Source organism: Rhinopithecus bieti, unplaced genomic scaffold (genome assembly GCF_001698545.2).
Source record: "Rhinopithecus bieti isolate Rb0 unplaced genomic scaffold, ASM169854v2 scaffold_16234, whole genome shotgun sequence".
In the NCBI taxonomy this organism is placed as follows: domain Eukaryota; kingdom Metazoa; phylum Chordata; class Mammalia; order Primates; family Cercopithecidae; genus Rhinopithecus; species Rhinopithecus bieti.
In genome coordinates this window covers 3,315,107-3,336,984 of record NW_016808946.1, presented here as the reverse complement: position 1 = coordinate 3,336,984, position 21,878 = coordinate 3,315,107, and the positions used below count along the sequence as shown (strand labels likewise).

Sequence of the window (21,878 nt, the reverse complement as noted above, 5' to 3'; positions counted from 1 at the left end):
ACATTAAAAAACAACAACAACAAAAGGAGAGTATATTGGTGTATCATTTATATAATATAAAATTAATTTCTAAAAGATATTTTAAAGTGGAAGTGGAAATATTATGATTGAGAGTGTGGTAACATTCTCCAAATCATATGCTGAAGGGATCTGGCAAGATGGCCAAATGGGAACGGCTCTGGTCTGCAGCTCCCCACGAGACCAACACAGAAGGTAGGTAACTTCTGCATTTCCAACTGAGGTACCCAGTTCATCTCACTGGAACTGGTTAGACAGTGGCTGCAGCCAAGGAGGGTGAGCAGAAGCAGGGTGGGTCTTTGCCTCACCCAAGAAGCACAAGGGGTTGGGGAACTCCCGCCCCTAACCAAAGGATGCCATGAGGGACTGTGCCATGATGGACAGTGCTATCCGGCCCAGATATTATGCTTTCCCCACAGTTTTTACAACCCACAGACCAGGAGATTCCCTTAGGTGCCTACACCACCAGAGCCCTGGGTTTCAAGCACAAAACTGGGAGGCTGTCTACACAGATACCTAACTAGCTGCGGTAACTTTTCTTCATACCCCAGTGGCGCCTGGAACCCCACTGAGACAAAACCATTCACTCCCATGGACAGGGGGCTGAAGCCAGGGAGCCAAGTCATCTTGCTCAGTGGATCCCACCCCCATGGAGCCCAGCAAGCTAAGATCCACTGGCTTGAAATTCTCCCTGCCAGCACAGCAGTCTGAAGTCGACCTGGGACACTCGAGCTTGGTGGGGGGAGGGGCATCCACCATTACTAAGGCTTGAGTAGGTGGTTTTCCCCTGACACTGTAAACAAAGCCTCTGGGAAGTTCAGACTGGGCAGAACCCACCGTAGTATTGCAAAGCTGTTGTAGCCAGACTGAGTCTCTAGATTCCTCCTTCAGAGCAGAGCATCTCTGAAAGGAAGGCAGCAGCCCCATTCAGGGGCTTATAGATAAAACTCCCAACTGCCTGGGACAAAGCACCTGGGGGAAGGGATGGCTGTAGGTGCAGCTTCAGCAGACTTAACCATTCCTGCCTGCCAGCTCTGAAGAGAGCAGTGGATCTCCCAGCACAGTGCTTGAGCTCTGCTAAGGGACAGACTGTCTCCTCAAGTGGGTCCCTGACCCCTGTGCCTCCTACTGGGAGACACCTCCAAGAAGGGGTAGACAGACATCTCATACAGGAAAGCTCCAGCTGGCATCTGGTGGGTGCCCCTCTCGGACAAAGTTTCCAGAGGAAGGAGCAGGCAGCAATCTTTGCTGTTCTGCAGCCTCCACTGGTGATACCCAGGCAAACAGAGTCTGCAGTGGACCTCCAGCAAACTCCAGCAGACCTGCAGAAGAAGGGTCTGACTGTCAGAAGGAAAACTGACAAATAGAAAGCAATAACATGAACATCAACAAAAAGGATACCCACACAAAAACCCCATCCAAAGGTCATCAGCATCAAAGATCAAAGGTAGATAAGTCCATGAAGATGAGGAAAAATCAGCACAAACACGCTGAAAATTTCAAAAACCAGAATACCTCTTCTCCTCCAAAGGATCACAACTCCTCACCAGCAAGGGAACAAAACTGGACAGAGAATGACTTTGATGAATTGACAGAAGTAGGCTTCAGAAGGTGGGTAATAACAAACTCCTCTGAGCTAAAGGTATGTTCTAACCCAATGCAAGGAAGCTAAGAACTTTGATAAAAGGTTACAGGAACTGCTAACTAGAATAACCAGTTCAGAGAAGAACATAAATGACCTGATGAGGCTGAAAAACACAGCACAAGAACTTTGTGAAGCATACACAACTATCAATAACTGAATCGATCAATGGAAGACAGGGTATCAGAGGTTGAAGATCAACTTAATGAAATAAAGTGTGAAGACAAGATTAGAGAAAAAAGAATGAAAAGGAATGTACAAAGCCTCCAAGGTATATGGGACTATGTGAAAAGACCAAACCTATGGTTGATTGGTGTACCTGAAAGTGACAGGGAGAATGGAACCAAGTTGGAAAACACACTTTCAGATCTTATCCAGGAGAACTTCCCCAACATAGCAAGAAAAGCCAACATTCAAATTCAAGAAATACAGAGAACACCATTAAGATACTCCTTGAGCCTGTAATCCCAGCACTTTGGGAGGCCGAGACAGGTGGATCACGAGGTCAGGAGATTGAGACCATCCTGGCTAACCCGGTGAAACTCCGTCTCTACTAAAAAAAAAAAATTAAAAAACAAACTAGCTGGGCGAGGTGGCGGGTGCCTGTAGTCCCAGCTACTCGGGAGGCTGAGGCAGGAGAATGGCATAAACCCGGGAGGCAGAGCTTGCAGTGAGCTGAGATCCGGCCACTGCACTCCAGCCTGGGCGGCAGAGCGAGACTCTGTCTCAAAAAAAAAAAAAGAAAAAAAAAGAAAAAAAAAAAGATACTCCTTGAGAAGAACAACCCCAAGACACATAATCGTCAGATTCACCAAAGTTGAAACAAAGGAAAAAATGTTAAGGGCAGCCAGAGAGAAATGTCAGGTCTTTTCTGCAGTTCATTCTGCATAAACTCTACAAGCCAGAAGAGACTTGGGGCCAATATTCAACATTCTTAAAGAAAAGAATTTTCAACCCAGAATTTCATATCCAGCCAAACTAAGCTTCATAACCCAAGGGGAAATAAAATTTTTTTACAGACAAGTAAATGCTGAGAGATTTTGTCACCACCAGGTCTGCCTTACAAGAGCTCCTGAGGGAAGCACTAAATGTGAAAAGGAACAACCGTTACCAGCCACAGCAAAATCATACCAAAATTTAAAGACCAATGACACTATGAAGAAACTGCATCAACTAATGTGCAAAATAACCAGCTAGCATCATGACGACAGGGTCAAATTCACACATAACAATATTAACCTTAAATGTAAATGGGCTAAATGCCCCAATTAAAAGATGCAGACTGGCAAGTTAGATAAAGAGTCAAGACCCGTCAGTGTGCTGTATTCAGGAGACCCATCTCATGTGCAAAGACACACATAGACTCAAAATAAAGGGATGGAGGAATATTTGCCAAGCAAATGGAAAGTAAAAAAAAGCAGGGGTTGCAATCCTAGTCTCTGATAAAACACACTTTAAACCAACAAAGATCAAAAAAGACAAGGTCATTACATAACGGTAAAGGGATCAATGCAACAAGAAGAGCTAACAATCCTAAGTATATATGCACTCAATACAGGAGCACCCAGATTCATAAGCAAGTTCTTAGAGACCTACAAAGAGTCTTAGAGTCTCACACAATAATAGTGGGAGACTTTAACACCCCACTGTCCATATTAGACAGATCAGATTAGATATTCAGGACTTGAACTCAGCTCTGGACCCAGCAGACCTAATAGACATCTACAGAACTCTCCACCCCAAATCAACAGAATATATAGTCTTCTCAGCACCACATAGCACTTACTCTAAAATTGACCACATAATTGGAAGTAAAACACTCCTCAGCAAATGAAAAATTACAAAAATCATAACAAACAGTCTCTCAGACCACAGTGCAATCAAATTAGAACTCAGAAATAAGAAATTCACTCAAAACTGCACAACTACATGGAAACTGAAAAACCTGTTCCTGAATGACTACTGGGTAAATAATGAAATTAAAGTAGAAATAAATAAGTTCTTTGAAACCAATGAGGACAGAGACAATGTACCAGAATCTCTGGGACACAGCTAAAGTAGTGTTTAGAGGGAAATTCATAGCACTAAATGCCCACAGGAGAAAGGGGGAAAGTTCTAAAATCAACACTCTAACGTCAAAATTAAAAGAACTAGAGAAACAAAAGCAAACAAATTCAAAAGCTAGCAGAAGACAAGAAATAACTAAGATCAGAGCAGAACTGAAGGAGATAGAGACACAAAAAAATCGTTCAAAAAATCAATGAATCCAGGAGCTGGTTTTTTGAAAAGATCAACAAAATAGACCACTAGCCAGACTAACAAAGACCAAAAGAGAGAAGAATGAAATAGACACAATAAAAAAATGGTAAAGCAGATATTACCACTGATCCCACAGAAATACAAACTACCATCTGAGAATACTATAAACACCTCTACTTAAGTAAACTAGAAAATTAAAAGAAAAGGATAAATTCCTGGACACATACACCCTCCCAGGACTAAACCAGGAAGAAGTCAAATCCCTGAATAGAGCAATAACAAGTTCTGAAATTGAGGCAGTAATTAATAGCCTACCAACACAAAAAAGCCCAGGACTAGATGGATTCACAGCCAGATTCTACCAGAGGTACAAAGAGAAGATGGTACCATGCCTTCTGAAACTATTCCAAACAATACAAAAAGAGGCACTCCTCCCTAACTCATTTTATGAGGCCAGCATCATCCTAATACCAAAACCTGGCAGAGACACAACAAAAAAAGAAAAGCTTAGGCCAATATCCCTGGTGAACATCGATGTGAAAATCCTCAATAAAATACTGGCAAACCAAATCCAGCAGCACATCAAAAAGTTTATCCACCATGATCAAGTAAGCTTCATCCCTGGGATGCAAGGCTGGCTCAACATATGCAAATCAATAGACATAATCCATCACATAAACAGAACCAAAGACAAAAACTACATAATTATCTCAATAGATGTAGAAAAGGCCTTTGATAAAATTAAACACCCCTTCATGCTAAAAACACTCAATAAACTAGGTATTGATGGAACATATCTCAAAATAATAAGAACTATTTATGAAAAACCCATAGCCAATATCATACTGAATGGGCAAAAACCAGAAGCATTCCCTTTGAAAACCAGCACAAGACAAGGATGCCCTTCTCACCACTCCTATTCAATATAGTAGTGGAAGTTCTCACCAGAGCAATCAGGCAAGAGAAAGAAACAAATGATATTCAAATAGGAAGAGATGAAGTCAAATTGTCTGTTTGCAGATTACATAATTGTATAATTAGAAAACCCCATCATCTCAGCCCAAAATCTCCTTAAGCTGATAAGCAACTTCAGCAAAGTCTCAGGATACAAAATCAATGTGCAAAAATCACAATCATTCCTATATACCAACAATAGACAAACAGAGAGCCAAATCATGAGTGAACTCCCATTCACTATTGCTACAAAGAGAATAAAATACCTAGGAATCCAACTTACAAGGGACATGAGGACTTTTTCAAGGAGAACTACAAACGACTGCTCAAGGAAATAAGAGAGGGCACAAACAAATGGAAAACATTCCATGCTCACAGATAGGAAGAATTGATACCGTGAAAATGGCCATACTGCCCCATGTGATGTATAGATTCAATGCTATTCCCATCAAGCTACCATTGACTTCCTTCACGGAATTAGAAAAATCTACTTTAAATTTCATACAAAACAAAAAAGAGCCCGTATAGCCAAGACAGTCCTAAGCAAAAAGAACAAAGTTGGAGGCATGATGCTACCTGACTTCAAACTATACTACAAGGCTACAATAACCAAAACAGCATGGTACTGGTACCAAAACAGATATATAGACCAATGGGACAGAACAGAGGCCTCAGAAATAACACCACACATCTACAACCATCTGATCTTTGACAAACCTGACACACACAAGCAATGGGGAAAGGATTCCCTATTTAATCAATGGTGTTGGGAAAACTGGCTAGCCATATGCAGAAAACTGAAACTGGACCCCTTGCTTACACCTTATACAAAAATTAACTCAAGACGAATTAAAGACTTAAACATAAGACCTAAAAGCATAAAAACTCTAGAAGAAAACCTAGGCAATACAATTCAGGACATAGGCATGGGCAAAGACTTCATGACTAAAACAACAAAAGCAACTGCAACAAAAGCCAAAATTGACAAATGGGATCTAATTAAACTAAAGAGTTTCTGCTCAGCAAAAGAAACTATCATCAGAGTGAACAGGCAGCCTACAGAATGGGAGAAAATGTTGCAATCTATCCATGACAAAGGTCTAATATCCACAGTCTACAAGGAACTTAAACAAATTTACAAGAAAAAAAGCAAACAACCCCATCAAAAAGTGGGTGAAGGATATGAACAGACACTTCTGAAAAGAAAACATTATGCAGCCAACAAACATATGAAAAAAAGCTCACCATCACTGGTCATTAGAGAAATGCAAATCAAAACCACAATGAGATACCATCTCATCCTGGTTAGAATGGCGATTATTAAAAAGTCAGGTAACAACAGATGCTGGAGAGGATATGGAGAAATAGGAACACTTTGACACTGTTGGTGGGAGTGTAAATTAGTTCAACCATTGTGGAAGACAGTGTGGTGATTCCTCAAGAATCCAGAATCAGAAATACCATTTGATCCAGCAATCCCATTACTGGGCATATAGCCAAAGGATTATAAATCATTCTACTATAAAGACACATGCACATATATGTTTATTGCAGCACTAATCACAGTAGCAAAGACTTGGAACCAATCCAGATGCCCATCAATGATAGACTGGATAAAGAAAATGTGGCACATATGCACTGTAGAATAGTAGGCGACCATAAAAAAGGATAAGTTCATGTCCTTTGCAGGGACATGGATGAAGTTGGAAACCATCATTCTCAGCAAACTAACACAGGAACAGAAAACCAAACATCGCATTTCTCACTCACAAGTGGGAGTTGAACAATGAGAACACATGGACACAGAGAGGGGAACATCACATCACACACTGGGGTCTGTCGGGAGGTTGGGGGCAAGGGGAGGGATAGTGTTAGGAGGGATTATAGGAGCGAATCACTGCGCCTAGCCTTGTTTCCTTTCTTAAATTAAAAAAAAAAAAATTTTTAGAGACAGGGGTCTCACTATGTTGCACAGGCTGTATTCGAATCCCTGGGTTCAAGCAATCCTCCCACCTCAGCCTCCTGAGTGGCTGGGGCCATGACATGCACCACCATGCCTGGCTTGTGATCAGTCATCTTTGATGTTACTACTGTAATTGTTTTGGTGCCACGAACCACACCCATATAAGACAGTGAACTTAATAAATATTGTGTGTTCTGACTGCTCCACTGACTGATACCCTCCCATCTCTCTCCCTCTCTTAGGGCCTCCCTATTCCCTGAGACACAACAATATTGAAATTTGGCTAATGAATAACCCTACAAGGAACTCTAAGTGTTCAGGTGAAAGGAAGAGTCATACATCTCTCACTTGAAATCAAAAGCTAGAAATGATTAAACTTAGTGAGGAAGACATGTTGAAAGCTGAGAGAGGCCAAAAGCTCTATCTCTTATACCAGTTAACCAACTTGTGAATGCAAAGGAAATGTTCTTGAAGGAAATTAAAAGTGCTACTCCAGAGAAACACGATAGATAAGAAAGCAAAACAGCCTTATTGCTGACATGCAGAAAAATGTAATGATCTGAATAGGAGATCAAACCAACCACAGCATTCCTGTAAACCAAAGCCTAATCTGGAGGAAGAGCCTAAATCTTTCATTCCATAAAGGCTGAGGGGGAAGTGAGGAAGCTAGCAGGTGTTGGTTCATGAGGTTGAAGGAAAGAAGTTGTCTCCATAACATAATCATAAAAGTGCAAGGTGAAGCAGCAAGTGCAAGATGGGGAAGCTGCAGCAAGTTATCCAGGAGACTCAGCTGAGATGATTGATGAAGGCGATTACATGAAACAACAGATTTTCATTGTAGACGAAACAGCCTTCTATGGGAAGAAGATGCCATCTAGGGCTTTCATAGCTAGAAAGGAGAAGTCAATGCTTGCCTTCAAAGCTTCAAAGGACAGGCTGACTCTCTTGTTAGGAGCTAATGCAGCTGGTGACTTTAAGTTGAAGCCAATGCTCATTTCCATTCCAAGAGTCCTAGGGTCCTGAAAAGTTATGCTAAATCTATCCTCCCTGTGCTCTATAAATGGAACAAAGAAGCCTGGATGCCAGCACATCTGTTTACAGCATGGTTTACTAGATATTTTAAGCCCACTGGTGAGACCTATTGCTCAAAATAAAAGATTTCTTTGAAAATATTACTGCTTATTTACAAGACACTTGATAACCCAAGAACTCTGATGGAGATGTACAAGGTTAATATTTTGTTCATGCCTGCTGACACAACATCCATTTTGCAGCCTATGGATCAAGGAGTATTCTGACTTACAAGTCTAATTATTTAAGAAATACAATTGGTAAGGCTATAGTTATCATAGGCAGTGAGTCCTCTTATGGACCTCAGCAAAGTAAATTGGAAACCTGAAAAGAATTCCCGATTCCAGAAGCCATGAGGAACATTCGTGATTTATGGGAGGTGATCAAAATATCATCATTAACAGTTTGGAATAAGTTGATTCCAACCCTCATGGATGACTCTGAGGGGTTCATGACTTCAGTGGAAGATGTTAACTGCAGATGTGGTGGAAATAGCAAGAGAACTAGAATTAGGAGTGGAGCCTGAAAATATGACTGAATTGCTGCCATCTCAGGAACAGACTTGGGCAGATGAGGAGTTGCTTCCTACGGATAAGCAAAAATCGTGATTTCTTGAGATGGAATCTACTCTCGGTGAAAATGCTATGAGCACTGTTGAAATGACAACAAAAGATTTAGAATATTACATAAACTTAGTTGATAAAGTAGCATAGGGGTTTGAGAGGACCGACTCCAGTTTTGAAAGAAATTCTACTGTAGGTAAACTGCTATAGAACAGCATCACTTGCTACAGAGAAATCTTTCATGAAAGGAAGAGTCCACTGATGTGGCAAATCCACTGTTGTCTTATTTTAAGAAATTGCCACAGCCACCCCCACCTTCAGCAACCACCACCTGCAGCATCAACATGAAGGCAAGACCATCAACCAGCAAAAAGATTATGACAATTTAGACATTCCCATGAATGTAATATACACATCTTTGGAATTTGGGAGAAATCTGGAGGACTCAGAGAAAACCCACGCAGACTTGGGCAGAATGTGCAAACGATATAGACGGTAGTAGCCTAGGCTACTGCAATCACTGAAGGCTCAGACGATTGTTAGCATTTTTAAGCCACAAGGTATTTTTAAATTAAGGTATGTACATGCTTTTTAAATACATAACACTATTGCACACTTAATAAACTAATATAGTGGAAATGTAACTTTTATATACACTAAGGAAAGAAAAAATTCATGTGACTTGCTTTATTGCTGTGGTCTGGGACTGAATCTGCAATATCCATAGGTATGCCTGTACCTACTCTGTAAGATTAATGTGAGGAACATAAGAGGTGGTAAATTTAAATGGTCCAGTACAGTGCCTAGCATGTAGCTGGCCCTGGGTGAACATTCATTCCTATCCCTTTTCCACTCAGTGAGTCTCGTGGATGGATTGCAGGAAGGATAGTGGTGATGTGGTAAAGGAGAGGAGTGGAGAATTTCATCCCAAAATCAATCATCTAGCCATTAGGTGAAAGTGCTTGATTTCGCCCATGATCTGCAGAAGGAAGCTGCCATGGGCATGAGCCCAACCAGGGGTGCTCTCAGCCTCTTAAAATGTTATACATTCCTCCCTACTGGGCACGGCCCAGCAGTGCCTCAGCAACTCCTCGCCAACCTAACTTCCCAGAAGGTCAGCTCGTGTTCCTCCACCCATCTCCAGAGGCAGGGGTGAAACAAGAAAAGCAACACTCCAGGGAGGGAGCCTCTCCCAGCCTCAACTCAGAGGCCTGTCTCAGAGGCGGCCTCACCCCTTGGACTCCAGTGCTCTTCAACAGTTGAGTGGCTACCACAGTGTGTGTTTTCAGGGATGGTTACTGTTTCTCCAACAAACCACCTGCTGGTCAACTGTGAATACAGCAAGGAGTCACCCAACAGGATTCCTCTCTGTCTCATAGTTCAACCCAAATATTCAACTGAAAGCAAGTTAAGGGCATGCACAGGGTTTTTTGTGCAATGGCCTTGACCTTGACCTGTAAAGACCACTAACTAACCAAGATCAGAGCCTCCAGAAGACCAGGTGGGGCCAGCACGGGAGCCTGACCATTCCTTTCAAATGAATTTTCATTCCTAAGGAACAGTTGGCCAACTTGCCCAGTGGTCCTTGATACCTCTTGCCACTTTCACATATCCTGCCTGAGGGTTCAATTTAGCTTCTGTAGTAGAATAAGTGTTGGAGTCCACCCAACAACCATTTACCCTTCAATTAGGGAAGTTGTCACTTACCACCCCATGTTCAGTCCAAGCACCAAGGTGAATTGACTCCACCCTCCACTCTCAAGATGGCATAGGACTTGGGAATGGTCAGTTAGATCATTCCATTCCCTTGGCTGTGGCAACTGGACACATTGCTCAGAGAGCCAACAAAGCCATTAAGTTGCAATGAGTTTTTTTTCTGGGACTGCTGAGAATGAGGCAAGTCCATGATAATGAACTTGACCCTGGGAGAAGGCAAGCATCAAGCTGATCAGTGCCACCATATGGAGAGGTGAAAGTGGCATTAACACAGAGGAGAGAAGAGCAGAGCAGAGAAGACAGGACAGCTGATGGCACTGTGTGAGTTCCTGGATCAAACCTTGCCTAATGTATGCCTAGCATGCATTGCTACCTAAGCCAATCTATTCTCTTTCAAATGGAGGCCAATTTGAGTTGGTTCTATGTCTTAAAAAAGAAATAGTTCTCACGAATACATCTTCTGTCTCTTTGGCTGTCTTGACTTTGCACTGTGGACAGGGTTATCTAGTTAGACTCAGCCTTCACGGTTCTCTAACTCAAGACCCCACTTCCCTCCCAACTTCTCTCCTCAAACTCTTAGAACATTGTTTTGGGGCTTCTGGTTGGAAGCCAGGCTTTGATTCCAGGAGCTCCAGAGCTCCCCAAGTCGGGCAGCTGCAGGCTGTCTTCATCCACCACTCGATGCCAACAACTGTGGAAGCTCTATCCATTCCATCTTAACGTTTCCAGCCCAGGCAGTCAAGACTCTGATCCCAGAGGCTGAGAAACAGCAGGAAAAGTCACTACTGTTCACAGAAGAGAAGGTGGGTGAAGCCAGTTTCTCCACCACCACCACTACCTCACAGCAGCCGAGAGCACCAGAGCTCCTGCCTCCGAGCCACATTGGGAAAGCCCCGTGAGGTTGTGCGTGACGTCCTTGTGCTATTTCAAAGTCCAGCCAAGTGGACACAAGTCACACACAGTCTGGATCGATCTGGAGAGCCTGAACTGCCCCATAGGAAGGCTGAGAACAGCTCTTACCTGCTGATTCACTCCCATAAATGGCCACTGAAGATTGTCAGCCTAGATTTTCCCAACAGAGAACAGAGACAGAGACCCCCCACTCCCACCCCCAAACCTGTCTTTTCTACCACACCCTCTGGACATCAGGAGCATGCATTGTGTGGTTCTAGAACCTGGACTAGAAAGGTGACAGCAACCTCTACCCCTTCCCTGGACCCACTATGCACCACCTAAATCATCAACAGAGAGCCCTGTGGGAGGCTGGATGCCAGTGGAATCCACACCGCAGTACCAGCAGAGAAGAAAGATGGTCACAGCCCCTTCATGAAATGGACTAACGCATTCAGAATTCTCATGGAGCACGGAAAGTGAAAGAAGCTCATGTCAATGGTGCTGAGCACTCCATGGAAACCATCCTTCATATGGCGCCAGGTCACGGGCACTCCCAGGTCTTCCAGCCTCTTCTTGTACAACAGCGAATCGTCCCGGAGAACATCATACTCACAGCTCACGATGCAAGTTTCCGGGAGCTGAGACACTACGTCATCTTCTGCAATCAGAGGCGAGCACATCACATCCAGGACAACACTTACTTCCAAGTAAGCAGCTTCATTTACAGGCTCAGGGGCCATCGGTCGGTAGCCCCTCTTCTTAAATCTCTCAGGGATGTTTTCTGGGCCCAACCACTTTCTATACTTTTCCCAGACTTTGGCAGGCAAATGGGCGCCTTTCATGATGACCTCTTGCCAGGAGGAACTGAAATCCAGGTATTGAGAAAAACAGTAGCAGCCGAAACTCCAGTTGAGCAGGGGGATGTTTTTATTCTGTTGAAAGGAAGGGGTTTGTAAATCCAGGGCTTGGAGACTGGCGTAGATCAGGATCTGAGCTCGGATCCGGGGCATATCTGGCCTGTCCACAAGTTTTTGACAAACCACCGTGGCTATTCCCCCTCCCAAACTGTCACCACAGACCACAACCCGAGCTGGATCCACTCCGTATGCATCCAGGGACTTCAGGAAGTGGACGGTGGCCACCAAGCAGTCTCTTACTGGCACTGGAAACTTGTGCTTAGGTAACTGGCGGTAACTAAAAAGGAATCAAGAAACACAGTTGATACCCAACGCCCCAGCAGATCCAAAAATATCAGCGTCTAGCATCGTGTAGCCCAAATTAGTTCATTCACTTCCCTTTCTGAAACTTGAGCCGGTAGTTAGGTGTGAGGCTTAAATGAGACGAGACACATAAAGCCCACATACCTAGGCAGGTGCCATTCCTACTGTCTCAATGCCCTAATGGGGGACTTGTGTCACGAGACATCCACCAATTGGCCAACAGTGTAAATATCACCCACACTAACCCCATCTTCCTGAACCTATCTCATGTTGCTTCCCTGACTCACCTGCTCCTGCTTCCTGTTTTATGATTCTTGTATGAGCAACTTCAAGGCCTGCTTGGGTTTTTAATTAATCATGCCATACCTACAGATTTTGTTAGGGGGGATCTTATAGACTTAAATACAGCAGGTCAGCCAGGCCGGTGGCTCATGCCTTTAATTTCAGCACTTTAGGAGGCCGAGGTGGGCCGATCCCTTGAGTCCAAGAGTTCAAGGCCAGCCTGGGCAACATGGTGAGACCCCCCATCTCTACAAAGAATACAAAAAATTAGCTGGGCGTGGTGGTGGATGCCTGTAGTCCCAGCTACTCAGGAGGCTAAGGCAAGTGGATCGCTCGGGCCCGGGAGGTTGAGGCTACAGTGAGCTATGATCACGCCACTGCACTCTAGCCTGAGCGACAGACAGAGTGAGACTCTGTCTCAAAGAAGAAAAAAAAAAAAAGCAGCCCTCAAATAATGTCATTTCGTTCAACATTGTTTCATTATATTGATGAAAGAAAGAAAAATGACTCCAGCCTAGGCTACTACTGTTTGTGTGGAGTCTACACATTCTCCTCACGTCTGTGTGGGTTTTCTCCCGGTCTTCCAGGTTCCTCCCACATCCCAAAGATGTGTATGTTACATTCATGAGCATGTCTAAATTGTCCCGGTCCAAGTGAATGTGGGTGTAGGTGTGAGTGTGCCCTGCGATAGGAGGGTGTTCTGTCCAGGGCTGGTTCCTGCCTTGTTCCCTGAGCTGCAGGGATAGAATCCAGCCCCCCATGACCCTGAATTAGAATAAGTGAGTTGGAAACCGAATAGATGAAGGAATATACATTATTGCAAAATGAAAATGCATAAAGCCAGCCAGGTGCGGTGGTTCACGCCTGTAATCCCAACACTTTGGGAGGCCGAGGCAGGCGGATCACCTGAGGTCAGGAGTTCAAGACCAGCCTAACCAACATGGAGAAACCCTGTTTCTACTAAAAATACAAAATTAACCGGGCATGGTGGCACATGCCTGTAATCCCAGCTACTCAGGAAGGCTGAGGCAGAAGAATCCCTTGAACCCGGGAAGTAGAGGTTGTGGTGAGCTGAGATCGCGCTGTTGCACTCCAACCCGGGCAACAAGAGTGAAACTCTGTCTCAGAAAAAAAAAAAAAATTTATAAAGTCAACCAAGCACAGTGGCTCACGCCTGTAATCCCAGCAATTTGGGAGGCCAAGGCAGATGGATCGCCTGAGCTCAGGAGTTCAAAACTATCCTGGGCAACATGGTGAAACCCTGGCTCTACCAAAAATACAAAAAACTAGCCAGGCGTGGTGGTGTGCATCTGTGGTCCCAGCTATTCAGGAGGCTGAGGCCCAAGAATCGCTTGAGCCCAGGAGGCGGAGGTTGCAGTGAGCCGAGATCGCACCACTGTACTCCAGCCTGGGTGACAGAGGGAGAGCCCATCTCAAAAAAAAAAAAAAATGCATAAAGTCTACAATAATCATACATCTGCACAAAAATAAATGATGCAGTACAGAAGCTCTCAGTGAACCTGCCACATTTGTGAGTGCTTGGTTTTGAACTGGGAGATGGTCAGAGGTACTCCTGACAATTTTCACCTTGCAAACATTTATTCCTAGATTTAACCCACCACCGGAATGACCACCATCACTCACTGATTCACCAAGAATTGGGTAAACAATTATCTTTTGTTTTATCAATCTTTTAAAATATATGTATAGCTCACGTTTATTTCAATTTTTAATATTAGCAGGTTTTGGTCTTTATTTAGAAGCTTATGGCAGGCATAGTGGCTCACGCCCGTAATCTCAGCACTTTGAGAAGCTGAGGAAGAAGGATTGCCTGACCTCAGAGGTTTGAGACCAGCCTGGGCAACATGGCAAGCCCTCATCTCTACTAAAGAAAATGATAAAATATAAAAGTAGTAAAATACATTTTTAAAAAATTTAATACATTTGCTGGTGTTTTGTGACCAGGATTATACCATCAGAGCTTAATTCTGTTTATATCAATTAGCCTAGGTTTTGTAATAGGTAAAATTGGTTTTACTCCAAGTCATAGTTCCAAGAACCTGTCGACAGTGTTGAGGACTGACTGTACCACCAGATGCCAGAGATATACAGCACTCTTCCAAACAAGCTATGCACACTCAACACCATTGCTGCCATGCCTACCTGGTATTGCTAAGAGATTCCAGAAATCCAGATTTTGTGAGAAAGTTCACTATTTTTCAATGATGGCCACAAATAAAAAAAAAAAGAAAAGAAAAGAAAAGAAAGAAAAGAAAAAGAAATACTCTACGGGACTAACAAATGGCTGATGCTATTTCCATTCCATACCCCCATTTCAGGCCACCTGGGAATAGGAAGTCCTGGAGAGCAATGCCCTTAACTCCAAAATCCTGTCTACCTTGGATTTAGAAAATAACTTTCTAGCGGAGACTTGCTAGCATGTTCTACTGACAATCTCTTGGTTTGGCACAACCAGAATGATAATGTGTCCAGCAACATCCCATGGTAGAAACCCTTCTGGAGCTAAGAATTGTAAAGTCAGGGAAGTCAGGGGTTTATCCAGTTCTCTTTCTCATCTCATCTCTTCATTTTGTTTTTCTTTTCTTTTCTTTTCTTTCTTTTCTTTTCTTTTTTTTTTTTTTTTTTTGAGACGGAGTCTTACTCTGTCATCCAGGCTAGAGTGCAATGGCGCCATCTCAGCTCACCATAACCTCTGCCTTCCCAGTTCAAGTGATTCTCCTGCCTCAGCCTCCTGAGTAGCTGGGATTACAGGCACATGCCACCATGCCTGGCTAATTTTTGTATTTTTAGTAGAGACAAGGTTTCACCATGTTGGCCAGGCTGGTCTTGAACTCCTGGCCTCAAGTTATCCACCCGCCTTCGCCTCCCAAAGTGCTGGGATTACAAGCATGAACCACTGTGCCCGGCTTCATCTCTTCATTTTCTACTCTCCTCAGGTAGCTGTGCCATAAGAAAGTTGGCATGTGTATCCCCACTGAGACGCAGAGAACTGATATTTCTTTAGAGCGTGTACCTTTACATGAAACTACAGGGAAACTTAACCAGGAGGAACCACGTGTGTGATGCTGCGTCAGGCAGCAGGACAGGGGACCCAATGCCCACCACGCCCTCTTTGAGGCTCCAGGCTGGGTGGTGACTGTCAGAGATCCGTTAGGAGAGACAATGGGTTTGGTTTTGTTTTTGTTTTTCTTGCTTTCTTCAGTGGGTCTCTGCCAGAGGGACCTCCCTTTTGGGAGCACTTGGAAATGGATGTGGCAGCATTTCGGGTTGTTTGAGTAATGGTACAGGGTACCACAGGCATTTAGCAGAGGGAGGCGCAGGGCTCTTTTACTCAAAGAAGAGCTATGTCGCCCAGGTGTTCGTGCAGTGAAACTCTGCACCTGATCTGCTTAAAAAAGACCACCTCCTACCCAGCTTCCAAACGCACAAAACGCCTCTGTTTAAACAAACCCAAGGCCCACATGCACAGAGGAAGGGGTTCCCCATTCTCTGTCTCTCCATCTGTCTTCACCTCCCCTTATTTTTCTCTCACTCTCTTTTTCTTGTTTTGTTTTGTTTAAGACAGGGTCTTGTTCTGTCACCCAGGCTGAGAGTAGTGGTGCAATCACAGCTCACTGCAACCTCCCAGGCTCAGGTTCTTCTTCCACCTCGGCCTCCCAAGTAGCTGGGACTACAGGCATATACCACCACATCTGGCTAATTTTTGTATTTTTTGTAAAAATGGGATCTCACTATGTTGCCCAGGTTGGTCTGAACTCCTGGGCTCAAGGATTCTACCCGCCGTGGCCTCCCAAAGTGTTGGGATTACAGGCGTGAGCCACCACACCCAGCTGCCTTCTCTTTCTCTCTTCACTGGCTTCTCCCAGCCCATCCTCACCTCTGGGCTTCCTCCAGCACCAATCTGCTCCCACCCCCCACCCCCATTTCTTCTTCCCACCCCATCTCTCCACATCAGAGCCTTGCTCCCTGCTGGCTCCCTGGAATCTCCCCTTTACTCACCCAACTGCCAGAACCACAGAGTCACTCTCCTTGCACAAACGAGAGCATATGCCATGGTGGGTTTCTAGAAAATAAATGGTTTTTAACATTCACTAGGAAGGCTTCCTTTGCCAGCCATTGTTGCTGTCTTCTTCTTATAGACATAGCCCTTGGGCCAACAGTGACTAGGTTTTCCTCTACTCCAGCAAAGCTCCGGTCAATCTTCTCACTGATTCTCCTTTGTGGTACTGCCTGAACAACTTTCTCTAAGATGCCCACCCTCTGATCCATCCTACAAGTCATTAAAAATATCTGCAAAGCTGTTTGACTATAAAGTGCGGAGGTTTAGGGTGTGAGCTCTGGATTCAGACAGACTGGAGTTCAAATCTCATCTTTGCCTCCTTCTAGTTTGAGATGACATAGTGCCTAGCACGCCTCTTAACCTCCTGAGGCTTGATTTCCTCATCTGTGAACCGGGGTAATGATAATACCTAACTCATAGAGTGCTGGAGTTAGAATGAGATCATCCACATATAGGGTTCTCACAGTGCCTGCGTGTAATTAGTAATATTAATAAATATTGCTTAATAAATATTGGCTGTTACTATCATTCTCATACAGACAAAACTAACATCACCATTGCATTAAATCCTGTATTCTCAAAGGCTGCCATACTAGGACCCTGGCATTCCACAGGTTAGAAAGCATATAAAGATGTTTCCCCTCCCCCAATTCCCTGGGAGTAATAATTAAGATAGTAAACTTGTCTCAATAGTGACTTTTTCCTCTCGTTGATTTTTCTCAAATCTTCCTATTTGTTTGTACCAGAATTTGTCTTAGCAACACCTGATGTGAAACAAAATGCTGTGTTTTAATTCTTTTCATTTAAAATATCCTTATTTCCAACTAAATAGAGGTGGTGATTATAAGTAAAGTAGTGATATATACATGTATATATTTATATGTATATACATATGTACATATATAAATGCAAGTAAGGGTACATTTCAGGATCTTTGCCTTACAGTATCCTTCCTTATATTACAGTATTATTACATTTAACTAAGGATTACATTTAGGTAAATAAGGAGATACATAAGAGGGCAATATACTCCATATTTTTGCCCCCTCAATGATCTGTAGACCATGAACTGCTCTGGTGTTCCCTGGTAATAATAGCAGACTTTAAGCCCCAGGAAGATGCCCATTCTTTCAAGTCATGTTAAGGCGTGCTACCACCCTTTGGGAGGTCTGAGAAAAGGGTTCTTACTCAAGCTCCCCATGGCGCCCCCACCACCGTGGTAGTACACGATGCCAGGCTTCAGGGTGCAGGTGGATGCCTTGGGCTGATACAGCTTCACAGGGATTGTCCCAAAGCGGAAATCTGTGACCACAACATCAGGGTCGTACTTTAGCGGCGGCAGATCATGCACGAAACGGATAAATTGGGGCGTAGAACAGATTCTGAGCTTCTCAAAAATCATCCCCTGTTGGAGAGAGAAGAAGAAATCTGTCGAGATGGGTTTCTTCACAGGCCATCTGGAGTCTGGCCTTCCAAACCTACCCTCCACAGGTGACGAAAGGAGTTTTTGGAAACTGCAGTCAGATTGGACCACAGCCCTGCTCAAGCCCTCAGTACCCTCAGGACACCCGCAGGAAAACCCACTCTCATGCAGGCCCAGGTGACCACAGCACCAGCCAGCTCCTCTCAACCCACTCTCCTGACACCTTCCACTGCAGCCACTACAAGCCAGACTTCTGGGCACCCCCGATGGCCCCTGTACTTGCAACACCCACCTCCACCACAAGGCCCTGCTCCACCTCAGCCTGGGCACGACCTCTGTTTCCAGGAAGGCCTTCCTGTGCCATCCCAGCCAATCTGGCCACCCCAAGCCTGTGTAGCTAACTATAGTGTGGGTACATCTTTTAAAAACAGGAAGGGGGAGTTCATATCTTTTGAAAATGCCTACTGAACAATTTTAGGATAAAATAATATGATGTCCAAGATTGGCTTCTTCAATAAATGAAAATGAGGGAAAAGTTAGGGACATTTAGGGACACAAGGAAGGGAGATGGACCAGGAGTCAGTGATGGTGACACTGGAGAGTGGGCACCCTGTTCCCCTTTGGTATATGTCAAGGTTTCATAAAAAGTTGAAAATACAGCCAGGCACAGTGGCTGATGCCTGTAATCCCAGCACTTTGGGAGGCCAAGGCTGGTGGATCACTTGAGGTCAGGAATTCAAGGCCAGCCTGGCCAACATGGTGAAACCCCGATCTCTACTAAAATACAAAAATTAGCCAGGTGTGGTGGTGGACTCCTGAATTTCCAGCTACTTGGGAGGCTGAGGGGGAAGAATCTCTTGAACCCGAGAGGAAGAGGTTGCAATAAGCTAAGATCATGCCATTGCACTCCAGCCTGGGCAATGAGAGTGAAACTCCAGCTCAAAAAAAAAGTTAAAAATACGTAAATAAAGAGGGCTCTCCCTCTGGGTAACCTTTCCAGTGTTTCCTAATCCTTGTCTGTGCCACAGCAATTTTGACCACGGGTAAAAGACTGCAGGCCTCATTTGAGAACTTTTGTTTTGTTTTGTTTGGTTTGGTTTGGTTTTTCTGGAGAGACAGAGGCCTCACTGTGTCGCCCAGGCTGGTCTCAAACTCCTGGACTCAAACGATCCTCCCACCTCAGCCTCCCAAAGTGCTGGGATTACAGGTGTGAGCCACTACACCCAGCCCAGAACATTTTTAAATACATAAAATAAATACATGGGATTATAAAGAAAAGCAGTTTTATTTAAATATACTTATCAAAATATAAAAATGTATGACATAATAACATAGGTGCTTCCTTACTAGCACATAGAGTAATAAGATCTAACTGCTGCCTGACACTACCCTAGTTTCAAAGAAATGAGGAGAATACATGAGTTTTCACAATATCTAATAGGCTATGCAAATATGTCTGACTCCTCTTTGGTGACAAAGTCGAGGTCTGGCTTTCAGGGCTGTGGTTTGTTGCCTTCATTCCTCATAGAAAGAATTTCAATTGGAAGTTAGTTGTGAAAATGGGGTAATTTTGACCCCATCCAAATCCATGACCCCCTTGTGTTCTGTGACCGCAGAGGCTCGAGGAGCCCAAGGAGAGAAGCCTTGCTCGACTCCCCTGATGGGTTTTGCTGTCCTCTTTGCATTCTCCACTTGGGGAAGCTGTTTATCTGTAGCTTGTTCACTTGTGGGTTTGGTCCTTTATGGACCACTTCCCCGCCCCCCACCGCCTGGACCCTACAAACTCCCTCAAGGCAGACCTGTGGGAACTTTATCTCTCTCTCCTGTCATTGGCCCTAGGGCCCAGAACTGGAGCAGGACACACAGCAGTTGCATGACACATCTTTGAGTAAAAAATAAATAAATCAAGAAAGAGTAACAATGGCTACTATTTAGAGAGGGCTCCCTCTGCGCCAGGCATTATAATAAGCCCTCTGGAGAGGGTTATGCATGGAGTCCCCACAAAATGCTGTGAAGCAGGGGCAATTTTCCCTACTTTGTAAAGGAGGAAATCGAGTCACTGTGTTTGGGAGCCTGGACTATAGAATCTGAGAGTCCAGGGCAGGAAAACCTAGGACCTTATCACTGCATCTTATAAAAGCGGACTCTGGCGATCAGAAGACTTGAGTTCCCGGGACCTTCTCTTTTAGATAATAGCTACATTCTTTTGAATAGCATAGAAGTTATTTTGAATAACGTAGAAGAAACACCTAGGGTGTCTCTTCTGAAGAGACGCTGGCAATTGCTTTTTGTTATGTAAGAAACTTACAAAAAATATTTTGTGTATTCAATTTCTGTCAAAGTACAAGAAATCCATACTGGCAAAACCTACACAGTTCCATTTACAGGTATTTGAACAAATTACACCAGATATTACCTAGGCAGCTTTCTAGCTCTCAAAAGCAACAACATATTTTTTAAGTCATATTCTGTAGTTTTGCTCACCGACACTAATTTACTCATCTGCTACCTGTTTACTTTGTGGCTTGCTGACTCTAGCTAGCAGGCAGATAGCAATGGGGGCCCAGAGACTCAGGAAAATTCATTCGTACCTTCACAACTTCAGAGAGTGGTGAGTGCTGTGAATAATATGGACGCATTTATGGACACATGAACTGTACACTTAACAATGGGAAAGGTGGTAAATTTTATATGCATGTTTTACCTCAATTTAAAAAATAAAAGAAACCAACAACAAAAAAGAAAGTCAGATGGGAGACACACAGGTGGATAGAACCAGACTGTTTTTCTCCTTCTGTTAACTGAGAAAGCAGATCATTCTTCGAATTTTGTGGATATTAGCCAGGGCCAGCTTCAGAAATACCCAAAGAGGCTGAGAACCACCTAATAGAGATTATGCAGGTTTCAGAAGGTGCAATCCCCCGTCACTGCGGGCCCCATGATACCGGTGTTCATTCAGCTAGAAGCTTCTGGTGTGTGATTTTTCCTGTTCCCTTCCTTAATGCTCAGCTGGAGGGGACACATAAAACACAAAACTCACCCATGTCACCAGCAGCTGGGAGATGCAATGAAGGACTCTCAGTTTCACAGGGTGGCCAACTGCTGCCGGGATGTGCACAACGAAAAACTGGCTGCAAATGACCCACAGAGTGACCCCTAGTGCGAACACACAGGCTGCTGCGAGGAAGATCAGGGCCAGGACCCACATGCTGCTTCCAGCTCAGAGCGGGCTGAGAGGAAGCTGTGCGCAGTGTAAACCATTTAGGACACGGTTCGGAGCCGCAGATCTCTTCCATTTATAAGTCACACCTGCCCTTCCCCACCTCCCTCCGTCCCACAAACCCTGACCCAGCCCAGGTGAGTCACAGACTCAGGTGAGGATGTGGTTCTAGGACAGGGCCCATGCAGAGGAGAAAGTGGCCCATCCAGCCTGATCCAGCCAGAAAAGAAAGTTCTAGAGTCTCAGCTTACAATCTGGCACTGCTAACTAGAAACAGTCTTGGGTAAGCCATCAAGTCACAATGGACATCACAAACACAATTCCTCCCACTGGTCCTTAGACCTCATCCCCCCACTCCCTGATTCAACTCCAGCTTATCATCCATCCATCAGCCTGTGGAGGAGGTCCCAGAGCTGTTGTACAGCAAGCCATTCTCTGTATGCCATTCTTCCCCTAGACCTTGGCCAGGCTCCCCTCTTGCTGGTCTCTGCTCAAATGTTGCCTTCTCAGTGAGGGCATCCCTGGCGATCTTATTTAAATTAACTCCCGCCAGCATGACTACATCCACCTTC

At 44.3% G+C, this 21,878-nt stretch overlaps 1 protein-coding gene across 1 annotated transcript; it reads right to left on the bottom strand.

The window, feature by feature from the left end:
- Nucleotides 1–8,742: 8,742 nt before the first annotated feature.
- AADACL3 (arylacetamide deacetylase like 3) lies at nt 8,743–21,355 on the bottom strand. The gene is made up of 4 exons (XM_017888040.1): nt 21,127–21,355; nt 17,852–18,068; nt 16,603–16,666; nt 8,743–12,274 (listed from the first exon to the last, which is right to left on the bottom strand). The coding sequence occupies exons 1-4, from the start codon at nt 21,292–21,294 to the stop codon at nt 11,500–11,502; spliced, it is 1,224 nt and encodes a 407-aa protein (XP_017743529.1). The 5' UTR covers nt 21,295–21,355; the 3' UTR covers nt 8,743–11,499.
- Between the last annotated feature and the right edge of the window lie 523 nt (nt 21,356–21,878).

Excerpts from the sequence above, each read along its gene's own strand:
- AADACL3 (XM_017888040.1), bottom strand. The coding sequence starts at position 21,294 with ATGTGGGTCCTGGCCCTGATCTTCCTCGCAGCAGCCTGTGTGTTCGCA. Across the intron at positions 18,069-21,126 it reads CCCAGCTGCTGGTGACATGG|GGGATGATTTTTGAGAAGCT; the intron begins GTGAGTTTTGTG and ends TCTCTCCAACAG. Across the intron at positions 12,275-16,602 it reads TCTGTGGTTCTGGCAGTTGG|TTACCGCCAGTTACCTAAGC; the intron begins GTGAGTAAAGGG and ends ATTCCTTTTTAG.